Here is a 16573-nt window from a genome sequence, read left to right on the forward strand (position 1 = left end):
ATGTATGGTTCAGCTTTTGCATGTTTTCTCCCGTTTTGGAGAAGACAGATGCTATTTTCTTCCCTTCAGGAGGGTTTACTTTTAATGAAATGTTGTAAAGCGCAGCATTGACTCCTGTGAGGGCTCTGTTGCACTCCAGGCTTGGTTTCCTTGTCTGTATCGTTGTCCTGCCCTCCTTGTGCCTCTGTGTTTTTCTCCAGGCAGATCAGTGAGCAAAAGGGCTGGCAGCTCCCGAATGTGCTAATTCCGGGGCATTGTGAGCTGCCTGGAGGTTTCATCTTTTCTTCTCAGACACCACTGTGCAGCACAGGGCTCTGGGGATATGGGCTGGGGTAGCTGGTATCCCAGCTGGCTGCTCACCCCTGAACTCCTCCAGCTCAGCTGCTCTGTCAGGTGCGCAAGCCCATGCACTTCTAGAAGGTGGAAATGCAGTGGGAGCTGTATGTTCCCAGTAGGAGATGGCTTGGATGAAATGGTTGTGTAGTGCCTAAAAGGATAGCAAGGTTTCATGCAATAGCAGTGCAGGACCCTGATGGGTGCTCTGTGCAAGGGGTTCAGAACCCCTCGAGGTCCTGCCCCTCTAAGGCAAGAGGAGCCCCCCACAGCCCTTGCCATAATCTGGTGCAAGATGTGGCCAGCACCTGGTGTCCCCTGGCATGGAGTGCCGTCAGTGACACCCCCATATCTACCTTCCTTTGGGAGGAGTGGCCTCTCTGTTGGGCACAAGAGTCCCTGTCAATGCCACAGGTCTCGCTGCAGGATGCACCAACTCCCAGGTTTGATGGGAGTGTCACCTGCAGGACACAATTCCCTGGGTTTCTTGGGAGTGTGGCTGCTTGCCTTCCCCATGGACTGGAAATCTTTGCTGGCTGGTAGGGGTTAGCATAACAAAGCGTCAGGTGAGAGGGAGGCATTGAATTTCAATAAACCAGCAACTGGGGAATGAAATCTTCTTGCTTCTAATTCGACCCTCTTGCTTACCTTGGAGCAAATCTGCTGTAATGCATAGGAAACAGCTCAGCAACTGCAGCTCTGGCTGTCATCGAGGTGCAGGCTGAGGGTTATTAAAGACCTGCAGAGGTCTGTAAAAAAAATTTATGATCTTCTTGGGCTTAGTCATTGCAAGTTAAATATTTGAATAGGTAGGGGCAAGCGTTTTGCTGAAATTGGATGATCCCTTTCATATTTATGTTTGGTTATGCTTGCTCCACATGTATTTGGATGCTTGGCCAGGGGCGGAGAGGGAGGTGAGGGATGAAAGGGACTTAGTACAGAGAAGGGGAAAACAGGAGCAGGGAGTGATTAGAATGGAGAAGAAAGCAAAGGAAACTACTGAAGGTTAAAAATAATAACAATTAGGCTGGGGGGAACCAAGAAGAGGCAGCAAAATAAATCGGGGCCTTTGAAGAAAAAAAGGGGGTAGACAGTGAAGCCTTTTATTAAAATTTAAATGGCTGACTCTGAAGATAAATGAGGTTGCGAAGAAACAATGAAAATAATAAAAAGTGGAAGACAGGAAGGAGGGAAATATTTAAAAGGAAAATGAGAGGTTTTCACAGGTGTGTGCGATTGAGCATGTCAGCAGAGATGCTCTGTAATCTGCTCTGATAATGTGGCAGCCACTGGGGGATTGGAAAAACAAACACAGCCCAAACCTTGCAGTTATTTTCCCAGTGAGGTGAAGTTTCCTGAGTGTGTAAAGCTGATGGTGTCCTCCTTTTGTGTATCTCTGGGCTGCAGGTTACAATCCAACCTTTCCTTTCTGGGATGTGTTAGGAGCTGCTGCATGGACTGTAAGCAGAGCCTCTCCCAGGGCACTGCTGGCTGGAGAGGCAGTGATTCAGTGCTTGCCTGGGGTTCACAGCCGTTTGATCACACCTTGGGAAAATCCTGCCATTTTCCACCCAGAAGTGTTGTGCTGCAGAGGGCTGTCTGCCCTGTTTTGGTCTGTTTGGCCGTGTCAGTTGAAGTGGTCGGTGATTTTAGGAAAGAAGGATCAGGGCATCCCACTTGCTAAGCCCTCCTGTTGGGCTACTGAGAGGATTTGTAAGGTGGTCACCTGGTTTTGTGTAGGTCCTTGGCACTGTGGGAGGTTTCTTGGCTTGGTAGGACATGGCTGTGATGGATGAAGATGTCAGACTCTGCTCTGGACTGGTGTGATGTTGTTTGCATTTCTGGGAGGTCAGGTCTGACCCATGGACAGACAAGTGGAGGAATGTGGTGCTCCAAACCAGGCTGGGATCTCCAGTGCTGTCCATCTCCATGAGTAGCTGTGCACTGCAAAATGGGGAAAGACTGAGTTCATTGACCTTACTTTTCCTCCTTTCCCAGTGGAGCAGTTTTTTAAGGTGTGCCTGACTCCCAGCAGGGACAGTCCTGCTGCCATCCACCAGCCATGCATGGATTAGTCTCTCTGTGGAAATAACATTTCCAGGAAGGAGCCAGTGCTTCATATTTCAGTGAAAAGCCCTGTCTCAAAATCTCTCTCAGCAGTGTATTGGTGTGCACCTAGGGCAAAACCACAGCAATCACCATGAACTGGAGAGGTGGAAAACAGATACGTGACTCTTTTCCTTAAAGGAAAAATGTTGAATCACAGGGACCTAATTGCTTAAAATAAATGCAGGGGTAAAAAAGGTAGGAGGAAACTGGTAGAGGTGAAACTCAGCAAGCCAGTGCTGGTAGCCCCTGTTAGGCTGCACATCCACCCACTCTGTCTCTACTTCTGTGTTCAGGGTGAACATAACACATTTCTCAGGGATGAGGCTGCCTCTTACCCACTCTCAGCCTGTGTTTCCACAGGCAAACATCTCGTGGACCATAGGAAAGAGTTCCCAAGCCAGGCTTACCCAAAGCTAGTGGAAGGCCGTGCTCTCAATGTTCTCAGTGTGGTGGTGTGCACCTCAGCAGCTCTGTGGATAAAGGAGGATCATTTGCCAGCCTCCTAGGAATTTAATCTTCACAATTGCAGTGTATTGTTTCTGGGTAGTCTTGGGGGCTGAATTATCATTGGTGGCATGAAAGGAATTGGTTTTTCACTTGCCACGTGTGAGGTAGTGAGTTTTGCACTCTGCCTGTGGATCTTTTCCACAGTCTTATCACCCCCACCCCTTTGTGGATACCCTTAAATTCCTGAAATTATCAAGGTGAACTGCATGGATTAAAGTCTGCTACAAATATCTCTTTTAACAGCAAGGATAAGAGGCTGCATTAGTTTAACTGAAATCACTTTGTGTGGAATTCTCTGGCATAAACCAGGTCTTAATAGATCCTCAGAATGTCTGAGGATGATCGAGTACTCAAATAAACTTGCAATGAATTTTATGGGAAAATAGCTTTCTGTCTCTTTTATGTTGTGGTTTTTGTTTGGTTTTGGTTTTTTTTTTTCAGTAATGGCTAGAAGAGTGAACATTTTTCTTAAACAAGGATGTTTGGTTTTTTAAAAATCCCTTCCCTGCTTATTTTGGGGAAGCAGTGTACAATGTTGCTATATAGTCTGTTTTGCTGTGGAGAGGTGGCTTTTCAAAGAGCCGGGTTAAAAGAGCTGTTGGGAGCCTCAGGTGTGGCAACCTCTGCTAACAGGCCACAGGTAAGAGAGTGTTTCCCAAGGAATTTCTTGCCCAAGTGTGCCTGTGAATGGGAGCTGTAAGAGTCCAACTGGAGCTCCCTTCCCTCATGTATGGATTTCTCCACTCTCCCATCTGTGCTGTCATGGTTCCACTAGTTCTTCAGTCACCCTTGAGTTTGCCAGGGCACAGGAGACTTGAATACCAAATGTGCTCAAGCAAAGGTTTTAGAACACAAAAAAACCCTACCAGAATAATTATGTGGAAAAAGAAAAAAAAAAATACCATTTTAATGTAATAGAAGAAAAGGAACAGTCTAAAGCTCTTCCCTTCCTTTTTGAAGCTGTATTTATAGGAATTTAGCTGTGATCTGAAATATGATAGCCTTTAAAACTCTCCTGCTTTGTTACAGGGAACAAAACAGTGATAAGCAAGAAGGGAGGATGTGTCCTAGCTATGCCACAAAACAAGGCTCTTGAGTCTACCTTCAGAGGGTTTTTTTGTTTGAGTGGGTCCCTTATTTTCGACGGGATAGAATGCTGATACCAGTGTTAACTTTGGAGATTTTTATAAAAGAAAGAAGAATAAATGTGGGCAGAAGAACTACTGAAGTTTGGTTTCTTGTGGGTTTTGCTTCCTTGTTGAATTGCTAAGTATCTAAAAAAGTGCAGTCACCACTTTTCCCTGATTGCCATACTCCCATGGTTATTTTCCAGGTGACTTCTTTGGTGTCTAAAGGTTGACCAAACATTTCATTGTTTTCCACAGAGAAATATTAGTATGTGATGGGTATCTCTTCTGCTTCTCCAGCTATTTAATGAAATCTGCATAACTTATTCTTAAACTGCTGTCTTCCTTCTCATTTTGAGAACTTTAGCCATTCTCAAAGTAGTGGCCACTTGCTGAAGTCGGGTGGGAGACAGGTGCAAACACTTCACTGCCAGGTGGTGCTATCTCCTCTGGAAGCCTTAGTATCTGTAGGAAGAGGTCAACCTGAGAACATTTACCAGCCAGAGGCTGGTACAAAAGGTGAAGATGGAAAAAGATACTGTCCAAGAGTCTTGCAGTACTGAGAAGCCCCTCCTAAAGACTCTTGTCAAAAGGATTACCTTCTGTCTTGCTCTCTTGTTTTTCTTTCCTAGCAGCCCAGCACATTTAGAGATCCCTCTTTCTGTAAATGGTTAGAACTTCCCTCGCCCTCCTTCTGCTCCAGAGTCATTTCAGGCTGATGTGAGTTGGTGGTATTTCCATTATGCTGTGCTTTCCTCCATCTGCTGAGCTGACAGACACCAGCAGAGTGTCTTCTGCTGTTCCCAGGCTTTTCTCCCTGGGTGTCTCAGCCAGTTAAACACCAGAGCCTACCTCTGCCCAGGGCATTCCTGGGGAGCAGCCTAAGTGAAATGCTTCATGCTGGCCATTTTGCCATTTACCTGCAGGCTAGGGAGCAGCAGCTGGGAAGCTGGCAGCTTGCAGAGCCTTTTGCACTTGGATGCAATGGTGAAAAAAGCACAGAGTGGGAAAACTGGGGGAGCTGTCTGTGGATCTGGGGACAGGAGTGTGTCAACTGTGCTTGGCTCTCATTCAGAGGCTTTACCAGTGGAAGGGCTGGAGGCCCTATAAATAAAATGCTGAATTCTGCTGGAGTCAGTGCTATTGATCCTGTCCTGGAGACATCATGGAAACTTCCTATTTACTAGTTTATTTTGTGACTTATTTTCTTTACTATTTTGATTTGGTTTCTTAATGCACGGCTTTGATGCACTTTGTGCCTTTGGGTAATGATAGGTGTGCCAAAAGCATCTTCTCCTAATTTTAATGAGAGATTTATTTCCTGAACAGTTATTTTTAAATGCCCACAGTCTCCTGCAAAGGATTTGGGGTGTCCTGGAAAACTTGGAGCACTGTGCTGTAGGAGAGCTACCTGTATTTTGGAAGACTGAGCTTTCCCTTCTGACTGTAACCATCACTGGCCTGTCTGTGCTGCTGAGATCAATGCATATAAAAATAAACTCATTTATTAAAAGGTACTAGTACAGAGATGCCAGACATTCTTATGCAGGAAGTCAGCTGGTTGTACATGCCACATTAGCTTTTCCAGACTAGCTCATTGCTACACAATTACACTTTTTTGCAGTCTGGAAAGCCCAAGGATTTCAAGGAGAGCCATTTCACCTCCCTTTTACTTATCCTCTGTCCCTCAAATTACCACCACCTGAACTAGACAAAGCTTGGAGAGGAGAGATGACCATAGCCATGTGAGTAAGAGGGCAAACTGCAGAAGTACAGCAGAAAATAAAGTCCTCAAGGAAAAAACAGATTTGCAGAAGTGGATGTTACCTTGTTTTATCTCTGCTACCTTGACCAGATGGCAGAAGACTGTCAACTGTTTGGCTGAATTAGCTTTATTCATCTTAATTCTGCTTTCCTCAGTTTCTAGTAAAGGAGAAGAGCAGGTGGTCCTTGTGGCTGGGGAACTTGGACTCCATCCTGCAAGAGCCAGACTGTGCCTTTCATTCATTATGAAGGTGCCAGCTTCAGAGTAACAGTTCTGACCTGCCAAAACCTTGTTGGAAGAAAGTAGCTTGGAAATATGCAAAAGAGGCACCACCCTTCCTTCCAGCTTCCAGAAATCCTTCCAGTTCATGCTGACTTTGTGGCTCCTAGATGGTTATTGTCTGGTGAAGATGTATGTTTGTATAATATGTTACAAATAATTTCCGTGCTTTAAACAGGACTGATAGACAAAGAAAAGTTTTCCACTGTTTTAGTTTGTATGGGTTTGGTTTTTGCCTTAGATTTCAAAACTTCTTCTCATCTACCTATTAACTATCCTATGTCTCTCAGTAATCTGCATATGAAGGATTGTGATTCTCTCCTTCCCTGTCTGTGCATCAAGATGCCAGTGTTCTCTCTTTGTCTTTCCACGGGAGCTTGAGACCCAGACCTGGGCTGAACAGGAATTTTGGCTGTAATAACAGAGAGTAAAGCCTCGTTCTGTGCTTTCTTTGGTGCTATGCTTGTGAGGGTTGAAATGCTCCGTTCTTGTGTGTTCAGCAGAAATGTGGGTTTTGGAGGGAATTGACTCAGATTCTGCTTGCAAAAACCATCTCCCAAGTGTGCCTTGGTCTGTGTTGTCTTGCCCTGGAGGCAAAAATGAAGCACTGCTGAGCCTAAGGAGTAGGACAGAAGGGGATATTGGAAGTTGTGATGGTGGGCTTTGCACCTCTAGGGACAGGTTAGGTCCCTAGAGCAGATGGGAGAAAGGTGCTTGCTGGTCTCAAAACATTCATTATTGAATAAGTGAAGGAAAACCAGCTCTCACGTGCACACCTTGACCTCCTGTGTGATCTCTGCTGAGCTCTTGAAGCGGGGGCACTAATCTCTGAAAGCAGCTCTTGCACTCTTATCTCCTGGTGTTGCTTGTATAGCCGAGGCAGAGGAGAATGAATCCTCCTTGAAAATTGATTTTTGAGAAGGGTGACTTACCTGACTATAAAGCGCCACAAACATCATTATAGTCCTGGGGGAATGTGGCCTGGGATGTGTTTTGAAATGATACTACACGACTCTCCTTGTTCAGCTGTTCGTATTGCCTGCCTAAGTGCACTAGGTGGAATGAAATCAGGCTTCTCAAAAAATTGGAGTAAAGAGGATTTTCTAAGCTTCCTATTTCTGTCATTTCTTAACTTCAGCTTCAGAGGTGTAAAACATTAAGACAGTATTGCCTGCACAGCTTCAGAGGAGCCCGGGCTGCATCAGCTCCGTGTTTGCTCCTTTTCTGCTTTCCCTGCTTGTCCTGCAGGCTCCAGGAGGCTGTGGCTTAGCAGGTTGCCCTGTGCTGCTTTAAGCCACAGCAAATTCCCACATCCCTGCTCTTAGCTCACAAGTGCTGTTAAGTAAAACACATCAGCTTAACCCTCGGTGGAAGAGTTGCGTGCTGATGCGCTTTGCCCTCGTGTTTGCAGTGGCTTAGGCTTGCCTTAAGCTGCGGTAGCTGCTGGTGCTCAGGATCAGCGGGAGAGCTAAACCCTCACAGAGGTGAGATTGTGGAGCAGGGAGGGAGGCCGAGGAGGGATTTGTGGTCTGTCTCACCTTGGCTTGCTGCTGGAGGTTATTGCCTCCACAGGTGAGAGGCTGGTGTGGCACATGGTGGTCTGCAGCCCGCTGCTGCCCTCCTTGGGTGTCTCCCCCAGGCTTTGTTTTGGAGGGGTCTGTGGGGTGCTTGGTAGGGCTGGGCTGGGCTGGCAGGCTGGCCAGGTGTCACTGAGCACAGCACCTGGGGCAGGGACAAGTCCCAGGGCCAGCATCACCCAGAACAGCCAGGGTATGAGCATTACCTTTGGGAGAGCTGTGAGAGCGGGGCAGTGCCATGGAGTGCCTGGATCATGTCTGGGGGTTCTGTGACCGCAGAGCCTGTCCAGGAACCACCTCCTGCCAAGTGCTGGGTGATCAAGATGGGCCAGCCAGCCTTTTACCAAGCGCAAGTTCCCTTGTTGCAAAGAAGCAAACATCCATGTCCTTTTGGGTGTCATCTCTGCCACCTCCTCAAGGCTATTTTTTACTTGCAGACTGATTTGCACAGTCCCTGCAGAGCGCATCTACCTCTCAGAGCAGGATTGTGAAAAAAAGTGCGCATATGTGAGGGAATAAAGGTTTTTCTCCCTGAGCTGGCTGGGAGATGGCAGCAGGGATGAATCCTGTGCTCTCTGCCCACACCCAGCTCATGGCACTCCTTGGCTGCCTCTCTGTCCTCAGTGTCTTTGCCCTTTGGGCTGCTGTCATCAGGGTTCACTCCGCTGATGCTCCAGATAATTTTTTGCTTAATGAACAAATGATGACTCTCACTGCTGGGTGCCGCCTTGTCCTTTTACCACCCCTTTCTGGTTTCTCCTCTTTTTTTTTTTTTAATTTTAATGAGGTTGCTTGAACTTTTGCACCTAAATTAGCTGTCCTAATAACCAGATGCTCCTTGGGATGCTTTGGGACAGGGGTGGATAGAGGAGAAGGAGCTTGTTAGCAGGAGCCTGGCTTCTGCTGTTCCCAAAAGCAGCTTTAGCTGAGGGCAGGGGCTGTGAGTGTGCTCCCAGCCCCTGCCACACTGCACCCAAAGCAGTCAGGGGAAGGGGGCTAGCATTTTTGGAGGAGCACCCACTCAAAGGAATGATCTGAACAGAGCTGTGCTGGTGGGGCTGGAGCTCCAGAGTAAAGCCCAAGGGAAAAGGGATGGGCAGGTGTCCTTTTTCCTGGAGCTGAAGCACTTGTGAGAAAGTTCAGAAAGCTTCAACACTCCCAGGTCCATCAAGGACAAGCCAGAACTGAGGCTGAGCACGTCTGACCCCTTGCACATGTGCCATGGGTGCATAGGGAGGGGGTTTGTTAGAGGGTCCAGGGGTACCTGCTGCCAACCCCTGTGGGTTTGTGTGGGGCTGGGGAAGCTGCAGGAGAGCATTGCTGTCCCCTGTGCCTGGGGTGGGTGTGCTGGCTTCTGTCCATGACATCTGAGAGGCCTCACAGAGCTCAGATGTGCGGGAAGCAGCTCTTGCAAGGGGCACTGTGGAGACACGGAGTAGTTTGTGCAGTGGGGACCCTCTGCCACTGCCTGGGAGGGAGCACAGCCACAGCCTCAGACGGGTGGGCTGGACACGTGACAAATGGAGCCCTCGACAGGCACAGAGAAGTTTAGGCCCCGAGTCAGAAAGCTGACCTAATTTCCACTTTTTGCATCTTCTGTCTGATTCTCTTCTCCCCTTTCTCCTACATTAGTTACTTCTGTTTGGTTTTTTTTCCTGTGCCCTTTCTCACTTGCTGCTTGAACTCACTCCCAGTTGCATTGGGAGATGCATTTCTATTGGCATAATCATTGCAGGCAGTCGTTAATGTACCAACAAGGATACCATTGTAATCGGAGGATTTATTACTGCTGCTGCGAAACAACTGCCATGCTGTCTCACTTAACTCTTCAGCTCCCCTCCTGTCTTCTGCCAGCAGTTCAATCAGTAGCAAACTGCCCTTTTAAAAGAGCTGCAAGCATGCAACCTGGGGATGTGTTATTTTATTGGTTTTTTCCTGCTCTTACCATAGGATGCTGCAGTGATATGAGTGAGAGCGAGTTCAGTGCTTCACTATCCATTTGTGGATTGAGTTGCAGCTGAAAGTGACTTTGTTGTTAAACTTCTTATTTAAAATAAGATCTAAATACTTCCATGAAGATGAAAAGTGTATTTTGACTGCTTTTCTTTAGGCCACAGCAGTAGTGTGGCCTAAAGAATCTTGCAGGACCTTGAAAGGAATTTGCTATTTCAGAGAAGTGTATGACTTCTTTTTTAGTTAGTTAACTAGTATTTTATCTGCCTTTAAATGTCCTTATTTTTCAGTGCAGAAGGGGCTTTGCTGAAGGAAGGTAATCCCCAAGCAACCAGACTATTAATACTAGTTTTTCCCTGTGGTAGCCAGAGCCTGTGGCTATATGTTGGGAGGCAAGGAAGAGAAGAGGTAAAGTTCTGCACAGAGACCCTGCACCCTCAGTCACAGTGAAAATACCTCTTGGGGTGGTAGGTTTTACTTGTCAAATTCTGATCCTCAGGTAGGACCTTGGGCAGTGGAGAGAACTTACAAGCAGCAACAACAGAAACACAGCTTTCCTCTGCCTGCAGCCACCTGAGAGTTTCTAGCTGGAACTTAAAAATAAAACAAGCTAAAGAGATGCTACCAGTGGTGTGATCAGCTCAGATTTTTTCCCCTTGCAAAGGTGACATTGAGGGTCTTCATCAGTTCTGCAGTGTGACAGGGTGTGTGTTTGCTCCCTGCTGAAGGCACTGCACGTGCTCCTGACTGACAGGGAGGAGTGCCTGGTGCTGCAGCAGGTATGGATCAGCATGTACAGCTAATTGCCAGGCAGGAGGGCTCCAGAGGATCACACTGCTAATCTAGATACTGCTCCTGCCTTACCAGCACCTCCTCCCTCCCACTGCACGCCTGCACACGTCCCTGGATCCTGTATGGAATAGGAATCAATAGTGCTGTGGGGGAGGGATGTAAGGAACCTGGATCCCTGAGAGCTGCCAGGGACTGGGAGACAACAGGGCCCTTCCAGCTGCTCCTGTGTCTCTGGTGGCAGACTCTCCCTCCTTCCCTGAGATGGCAGGGGTGGCCACAGAAAGGTTAGCAGATTTTGCAGAGTCTAATAACAAAGTGCTGTGTTCCTCTTCCTGATATTCCCACCCTCGCTGCCATTCAGGTGCCTCCCAGTACTCACCTCTGGCTTCAGCAGGGTAGTTCTGGCATTGCTGTTCCCCTTGAACATCTTGTTTTGGAAGGTTTGTTGGTGCTGAGCTGTGATCCCTATGGGGCAACAAGATGTTGTGGGGCAGATGGAAACATATCTTTTGCACTAATTCCCTGCAAAATCCAGGGTGTATGTCTTAGCCAGAAACAGCTTCTCAGGGGTAAGGAATACATGTATTTGTTCTTCCTAAATAGTTCACACCTCATACTTGGTAAGCTTAGCTCTGTCCAGGTGTCATGAAGCAGGCAGCTGGGGGCACAGGGTGGCACCATAGAGTGTCTCTAAAGTGTATCAGTGGGTAAAAGCTATAAGGAAATCCAAGGGAAGAAGAGATTGCTGTGTTTTGCTTGTTCTGCAGTGGCCCTGAGATGGTCCAGCTGTATTGGGTAGCCTATCTAAGTTGTTTTACTCCTGAAGAGCCTGAAGTGTAAGGCTGCTGTGGTGCTAAGTGATTTTCACAACATTGTTTCACCAGCCTCTGGCTCCTAGCCTGATGCTCCTCCTGGATCTTTTAGCAGGGAAACAAGAGTCTCAGGCAGGTTGGCTGCCTTGCCTGGGAGTAGAGAAAACATTGGTAGATCTCTGCTTTGTGTTGGCTCATAAAAGCTTTCTTAACCCACCCCTTGGAGATGTTTGGGGTTTTGGAGACCCAAGGATGAACCAGAGCCAGCCTGGGGAAAGGTGAGAGACCTGGATCATCCTTGTGTGTGTGGGCAGAGTTCAGCATGGCACTGGGAGCTGCTGGAAGCCTGGAGCCTGTCCTGGGGCTTGAGAAAAGTGTGTTGACGTGTGCACCAAGTGCACACCTGGGAACTCCAGTCTCTGCTCCCTGCCTGTTTTCTGGGAGACCGTAAGCCAGCTCCCTGTCCTGAAATTAGCCATAATTAGCTCACTGAGTTCTTGTTGATGGTGTGTTACTGAGGTGTGTGCATTTGAGGTGAGTTTGACTGGAGCTGGGTGTGCAGGCTTCCTGAGGAGGGCTGCCCTGGCCAGTGGGAGCAGCTCTGAGCTCCTCCTCCTGGGACTCTCCCTGGCTGAGTCCCTGACACCCTCTAGTGGAAATATTTATATTTAATATTTCAGGAGCTTTCAAAACGTGGTGGTGGTTGTGAGCACCCTGTGCTCAGCAGCCCATCCAGCACCCTCTGCAGTGGCCTGTGGCCTGGGGACTCATAGGAAATGCTGGATTCCTTGTTCTTAAGTGTTGTAAGTACAAGCTCAAGGCTGTGGGCTGTGACTGGCTCAGGAATGATGGCACAGTAGATTTGCTGCCAGGAATTGCTTTTCAGTCACTCCACTCCTTGTCCAGCTGCTTGCTACCAAACATAACGTTGATGCTGGGGAGAAGGGAATTCTGTCAACACTTGCAGAGGGTCATGACAGCTGCAGGGTTGGACTTGTGTTTGGGGACAAGGAGGAAGCAAAGCTGGATGCTGGGAGAAGTGCAGAGAAGGCTGCCTGGATGGCACATTGAGAAGAGAAGAGAGGAGAAACAGGCAGGAGCTGGGTGAGAAAGAAAGAGCAAAAGGATGTGTCCTGCAGCTTCCCACTTGGCTCTGATTCAGGTGTGGCTCTGCTCCCTTTAATACAGGGAGGTGACTCTCATCTAAGCTTGTCCTTGCTTTCAAGTGGAGCTCTGCTAGCAGAGTGTCCCCAGAAGCCCTGGTGCTTCCTGTGGCAGGTGGCTGCAGGATGAGTGTGGGTGGCTGGCAGCTCCCAGGTGAGCTCTGTGCTAAGACTCACTCGTGTCCTGATATGCAAACTAATGTCTGTGACACCTGAGCAGGGTGACTGGCTTGGGAGGAGCTTCTCTTCCAAGAATGCACATCCTGCATGCCCTGGCCTGCCCTGGTGAGCACCTTCCTGGTGTTCCCTTTTTTCTCTGTGACTTACGGCCCTAGTCTGCTCCAGCCTGATGGGCTAAGCCATCCCTGTAGCTCTCTTGTCACATGGGGTCACAGAATGGGTGAGATTGGTAGGGACCACTGAAGGTTATCTAGTCCAATCTCCCTGCTTGAGCAGGGTGCCCCAAAGCACACTACTCAGGATTGTATTCAGAAGGCTTTTCAGTATCTCCAGAGAAGGAGCCTCCATGGTCTCTCTGGGCGGCCTGTTTCAGTGCTCGTCATGCTCACAGAAAAGAAGTGTTTCCTCATGTTTCTCTCCTCCTACTACTCAGCACCACCTTGACACCTGCCCTTCAGACACTTGCATACATTGATGAAGTCCCCTCCCAGTCACCCCTTGTTGGTGCAGACCAGTGGGGTCTGTGCCTTGGGAATAGCATTTTCTCTTCTCCTACCAACTTCCCCCCTGACTGAATGCAGTACTGAGACACATCTTACAGTGTAAATAAAACAGCTGTTTGTGCATCACTGGCCAAGAATGAGAGTGTTGGTGTGAAGCACAGAGCCTCCCTGCTGTCCCAGCCACCTCAGGGCTCTGGCTTGTTCCTCCCTGATCATCCGATCCTTGGAAAACTGGACTTTCTTTTATCAAACAAGTGTCAAGTCGTCCTCCTGGTTAGGAAGGTGGCACTGACTGAATATCTGTCCCTGCCATGCTGACATAAGACAACAGCCTGAAGGCTGTGTGCAACCCAAAAGGTCTTACCAGTTCCTGTAACCAGGAGGATCTTGGTTGGCTTTTTTAAGTAAAGTAGCAGGAGGAATGCAGCACAGTGTGTCAGGTGTTACCACAGTTAAATTACAGCGCTAACCACACGCTGACACCTCCTGACTTTTCTCCAGGAGCGCACTTTGCAAAAACTTGCCTTTGTGGGATAAAGGATGCTAACCCTCCAGCTGGGTTATGACCTGGAAATACAAGGTCATGGTTCCAGCTGGCAAAATTATGTCTGTGCTAGCCTCCAACGTGCTCAGGGAATGGTGTGGCAAGTGCTTGTCTGAGACCCAGCCTTCAGACAGGCTTCCCATTGTATTACTCCTGGGAAGTGGGCAGCTCTGCATCTGGCAGGCCAAGTGCCTGTCCCTTCGTGGAGCATGACCTGGCTTGTCCTGCAAAGCCAGACAGGCTCCTGGGGTCAGCAGCTCCATGTGCTTACCCAGAGAGCAGCTGTGCTGCTGAGCAGGGCTGGGGGGCACACAGGGAACTGATGAGGTATGCAGGGCTCTCAGACCGGAGGAGAGAGGACAGGCACATTTCCTTCACAGATACCTGCTTTCACCCCATAAGCTGTTGCACAGAGGCTCTAAATTCAAAGCATCTCCTCAGGAAAGTCACTCTAGCAAGATGATGATGAGGCTTAATTTATTTAAATAACATAGGAGAAGTTGTAAGAGTGCATGGCTGGAGGGCAAAGAGAAAGGAGCCATGCATCTGTGAAAATTACTCAGTAAGGTTTGAAATGAGAAGTTTAAAGCTTGTTGTGCAGGCATCGTGAACTGGCAAGGTTAGTTGTGGCTGTCACCACTGTTTGGGAGTCAGGATAAGGGAAAAGGTGAAGTAAGAAGGATCCTGGCCACAAACTAAAAACAAGCAGGGGATGGGGGTTCCAGTGAGAGGGATGAGGGGAAGGGAGGGAGGAGAAGACGTGGTGGTGACAGGGACAGAGACAATGACCTGCCATGTAAGCAGCCTTATAAGGTACTTTTCCTGTCGGGCAGTAACTTGGGCGGTGAACGTGTAGTAAAAGGAAATGCTCCCATCTGGACTGGATGTGGGAAGATTTCCCTCTCATTTACTCCCAGCTTGTTCCTTTTTTTTCTTTGCCCTCTTCTGATTTTGATTTTTCTGCCATAAATAATCCCAGTGGTTGTCTTCACTGCAGCTCATTGCTCTCTGTAGCAGTGCCTGAATGAAACAGATGCAGCTTCTGGCAGCTCAGCTAATTTTGTCAAATCATCCAGTGCTGTCAATGAAACCAAACTGAGATATGTTAATTATATTCCACTGGTATGTGGCAAAACCGTGGGCATTAACAGGCTCACTAACACTGCCTTGCCTGCAGAGCTGTGGAGAAGGTTTACATTCTTCTTTCCACTTTGCTGTTCCTTGGTTTACATTCTTCTTTCTTTCTTTGCTGTTCCTTGAGACAGCAAAGTCTAGAAAGGCTTCTTTATTAAAAAGTCTCATCTTCTGGTGGTAAAACCTCTCTCTAAATCTAAGCAAGGTTGAAGGGCTGCAGTTTTTTGTTTTCATCCTGATTTTAGCAGCTGTACTTCCTTTCCTCTGGTTAATCAAGTGGAAAAGTAGCCAGCAGTTTTATCAAGTGCCTTGAGGTGGCTGTGTCCTGGGAGTGAGCACTGGTCAGGATGCAATTGTATTGCTGCCCTTAGAGAAGCCAGTTCCCTCTGAATGCAGAAACCCCTTCCTTTGGCCTGAGGGGGTCATTAAAAGAGTAAACAATATAAACTACAGAGAAGGGAATTGGGTCTCCTGACTCTTTTATAAGGGAAGATTAAAGGAACTGAATATGTTTGGCTTGGCCGACCAGTGACTGCAGAGGGATGAAGACCATGCCAGGGCTGAGGAGTGGCTGAAGGATGTGGGCAAGAGAGGCATCACAGAACATGGTGGGGGGCACATGATGGAGGAGAGGCTCCTTATGATAAAATGCCTTGATGGGAAATGGATGCAATAAACTGTGCTGCTCTGCAGTGTGATGGAAAACCTTGTTCAGTTGCTGGGGCCCACTGAGTAGGAATTTAAGCACCACACTTGGAGTTTGTGCTGCAGGTCATGGTCTTTCCCTGCCAAGGGCTTTGGGGACAGTTCTCTTCTTCCTAGGGGCTAAATGTGAGCTAACACAGCCTTGCTAATTCTTAATGTTAAATTGCAGCTATGAAAAGAAACTTCTCCCCCAGCTCTCTTAAGGTGTTTGGCCTTTGCCCTCGGCATTTTGGCGTTGCTAACTCTGGGCTGTTTGTGTCCTGCTCTGCTGCAGTGATCCCGGACTCGCTGCGTGTGACAGCGATCCCGCAGACGCTGAACAAGGTGGAGCACGACTCCCTGGAGCTGAAGTGCGAGGTGTCCAAGAGCACAGCCCAGCACAGCCACGTCTCCATCGCGTGGTACCGGCAGCGCGGCAGCGAGGCGCCCGTTGAGATCATCTCCCTCAGCCGCGACTTCGTCCTGCGGGCCGGCAGCGCCTATGCCCAGCGACAGGCCACGGGGGATGTGCGCTTGGACAAAGTTGGGGAGACCACCTCCAAGCTCACCATCTACAACCTGCACCCCTCAGACCAGGGCGAGTTTTACTGCGAGGCAGCGGAGTGGATCCAGGACCCAGACGGTTCTTGGTACGCCATGACCCGCAAGCGCTCCCAGGGCGCCATCGTCAATGTGCAAGCCACTGGTCAGTGTCTCTTCTGCTTCTTCTCCCTGGGCTGGGCAGTGGGAGGAGATGGAAAATGGGGCTGTGCCTTGTTAGGTGGCTGGGATTTACCTCACTGCTTTGCCATGCCCCGTTTGGGGGTCTGCAGGCAGGGTGAAACAGGGCAAAGGAGGGCCCAGGCACTGCCTGCAGCCAAGGGAAGTGTCAGCAAAGGGGCTTTGGGTGGCAGGCCCTGTCTCCTGATGTGGTCAGGCATCTAGGGCTGGCACAGAAGCTAAAACGTGCATCTTAAGCACTTGGTGATAGCATGGGCAGTGAGGATTTTGATAAGTTAGGAGGTAAGAGTGATATAGCAGGGAATAAAACTAAAATTTTCAGCAAGCGCTTTTGTATCGCACAAGGTCCCATTTACAAGTCAAAATTCTT

At 48.5% G+C, this 16573-nt stretch overlaps 1 protein-coding gene across 2 annotated transcripts in view; it reads left to right on the top strand.

The window, feature by feature from the left end:
- Positions 1-16573, top strand: part of IGSF3 (immunoglobulin superfamily member 3) — a 94300-nt gene that overhangs the window by 44632 nt on the left and 33095 nt on the right. For both annotated transcript variants that reach the window (XM_059872305.1, XM_059872313.1), the window contains exon 3: positions 15758-16168. In XM_059872305.1, the coding sequence (XP_059728288.1) occupies positions 15758-16168 (411 nt within the window). The remainder of the gene's footprint in view (positions 1-15757; positions 16169-16573) is intronic.

Source organism: Haemorhous mexicanus, chromosome 2 (genome assembly GCF_027477595.1).
Source record: "Haemorhous mexicanus isolate bHaeMex1 chromosome 2, bHaeMex1.pri, whole genome shotgun sequence".
NCBI lineage: Eukaryota > Metazoa > Chordata > Aves > Passeriformes > Fringillidae > Haemorhous > Haemorhous mexicanus.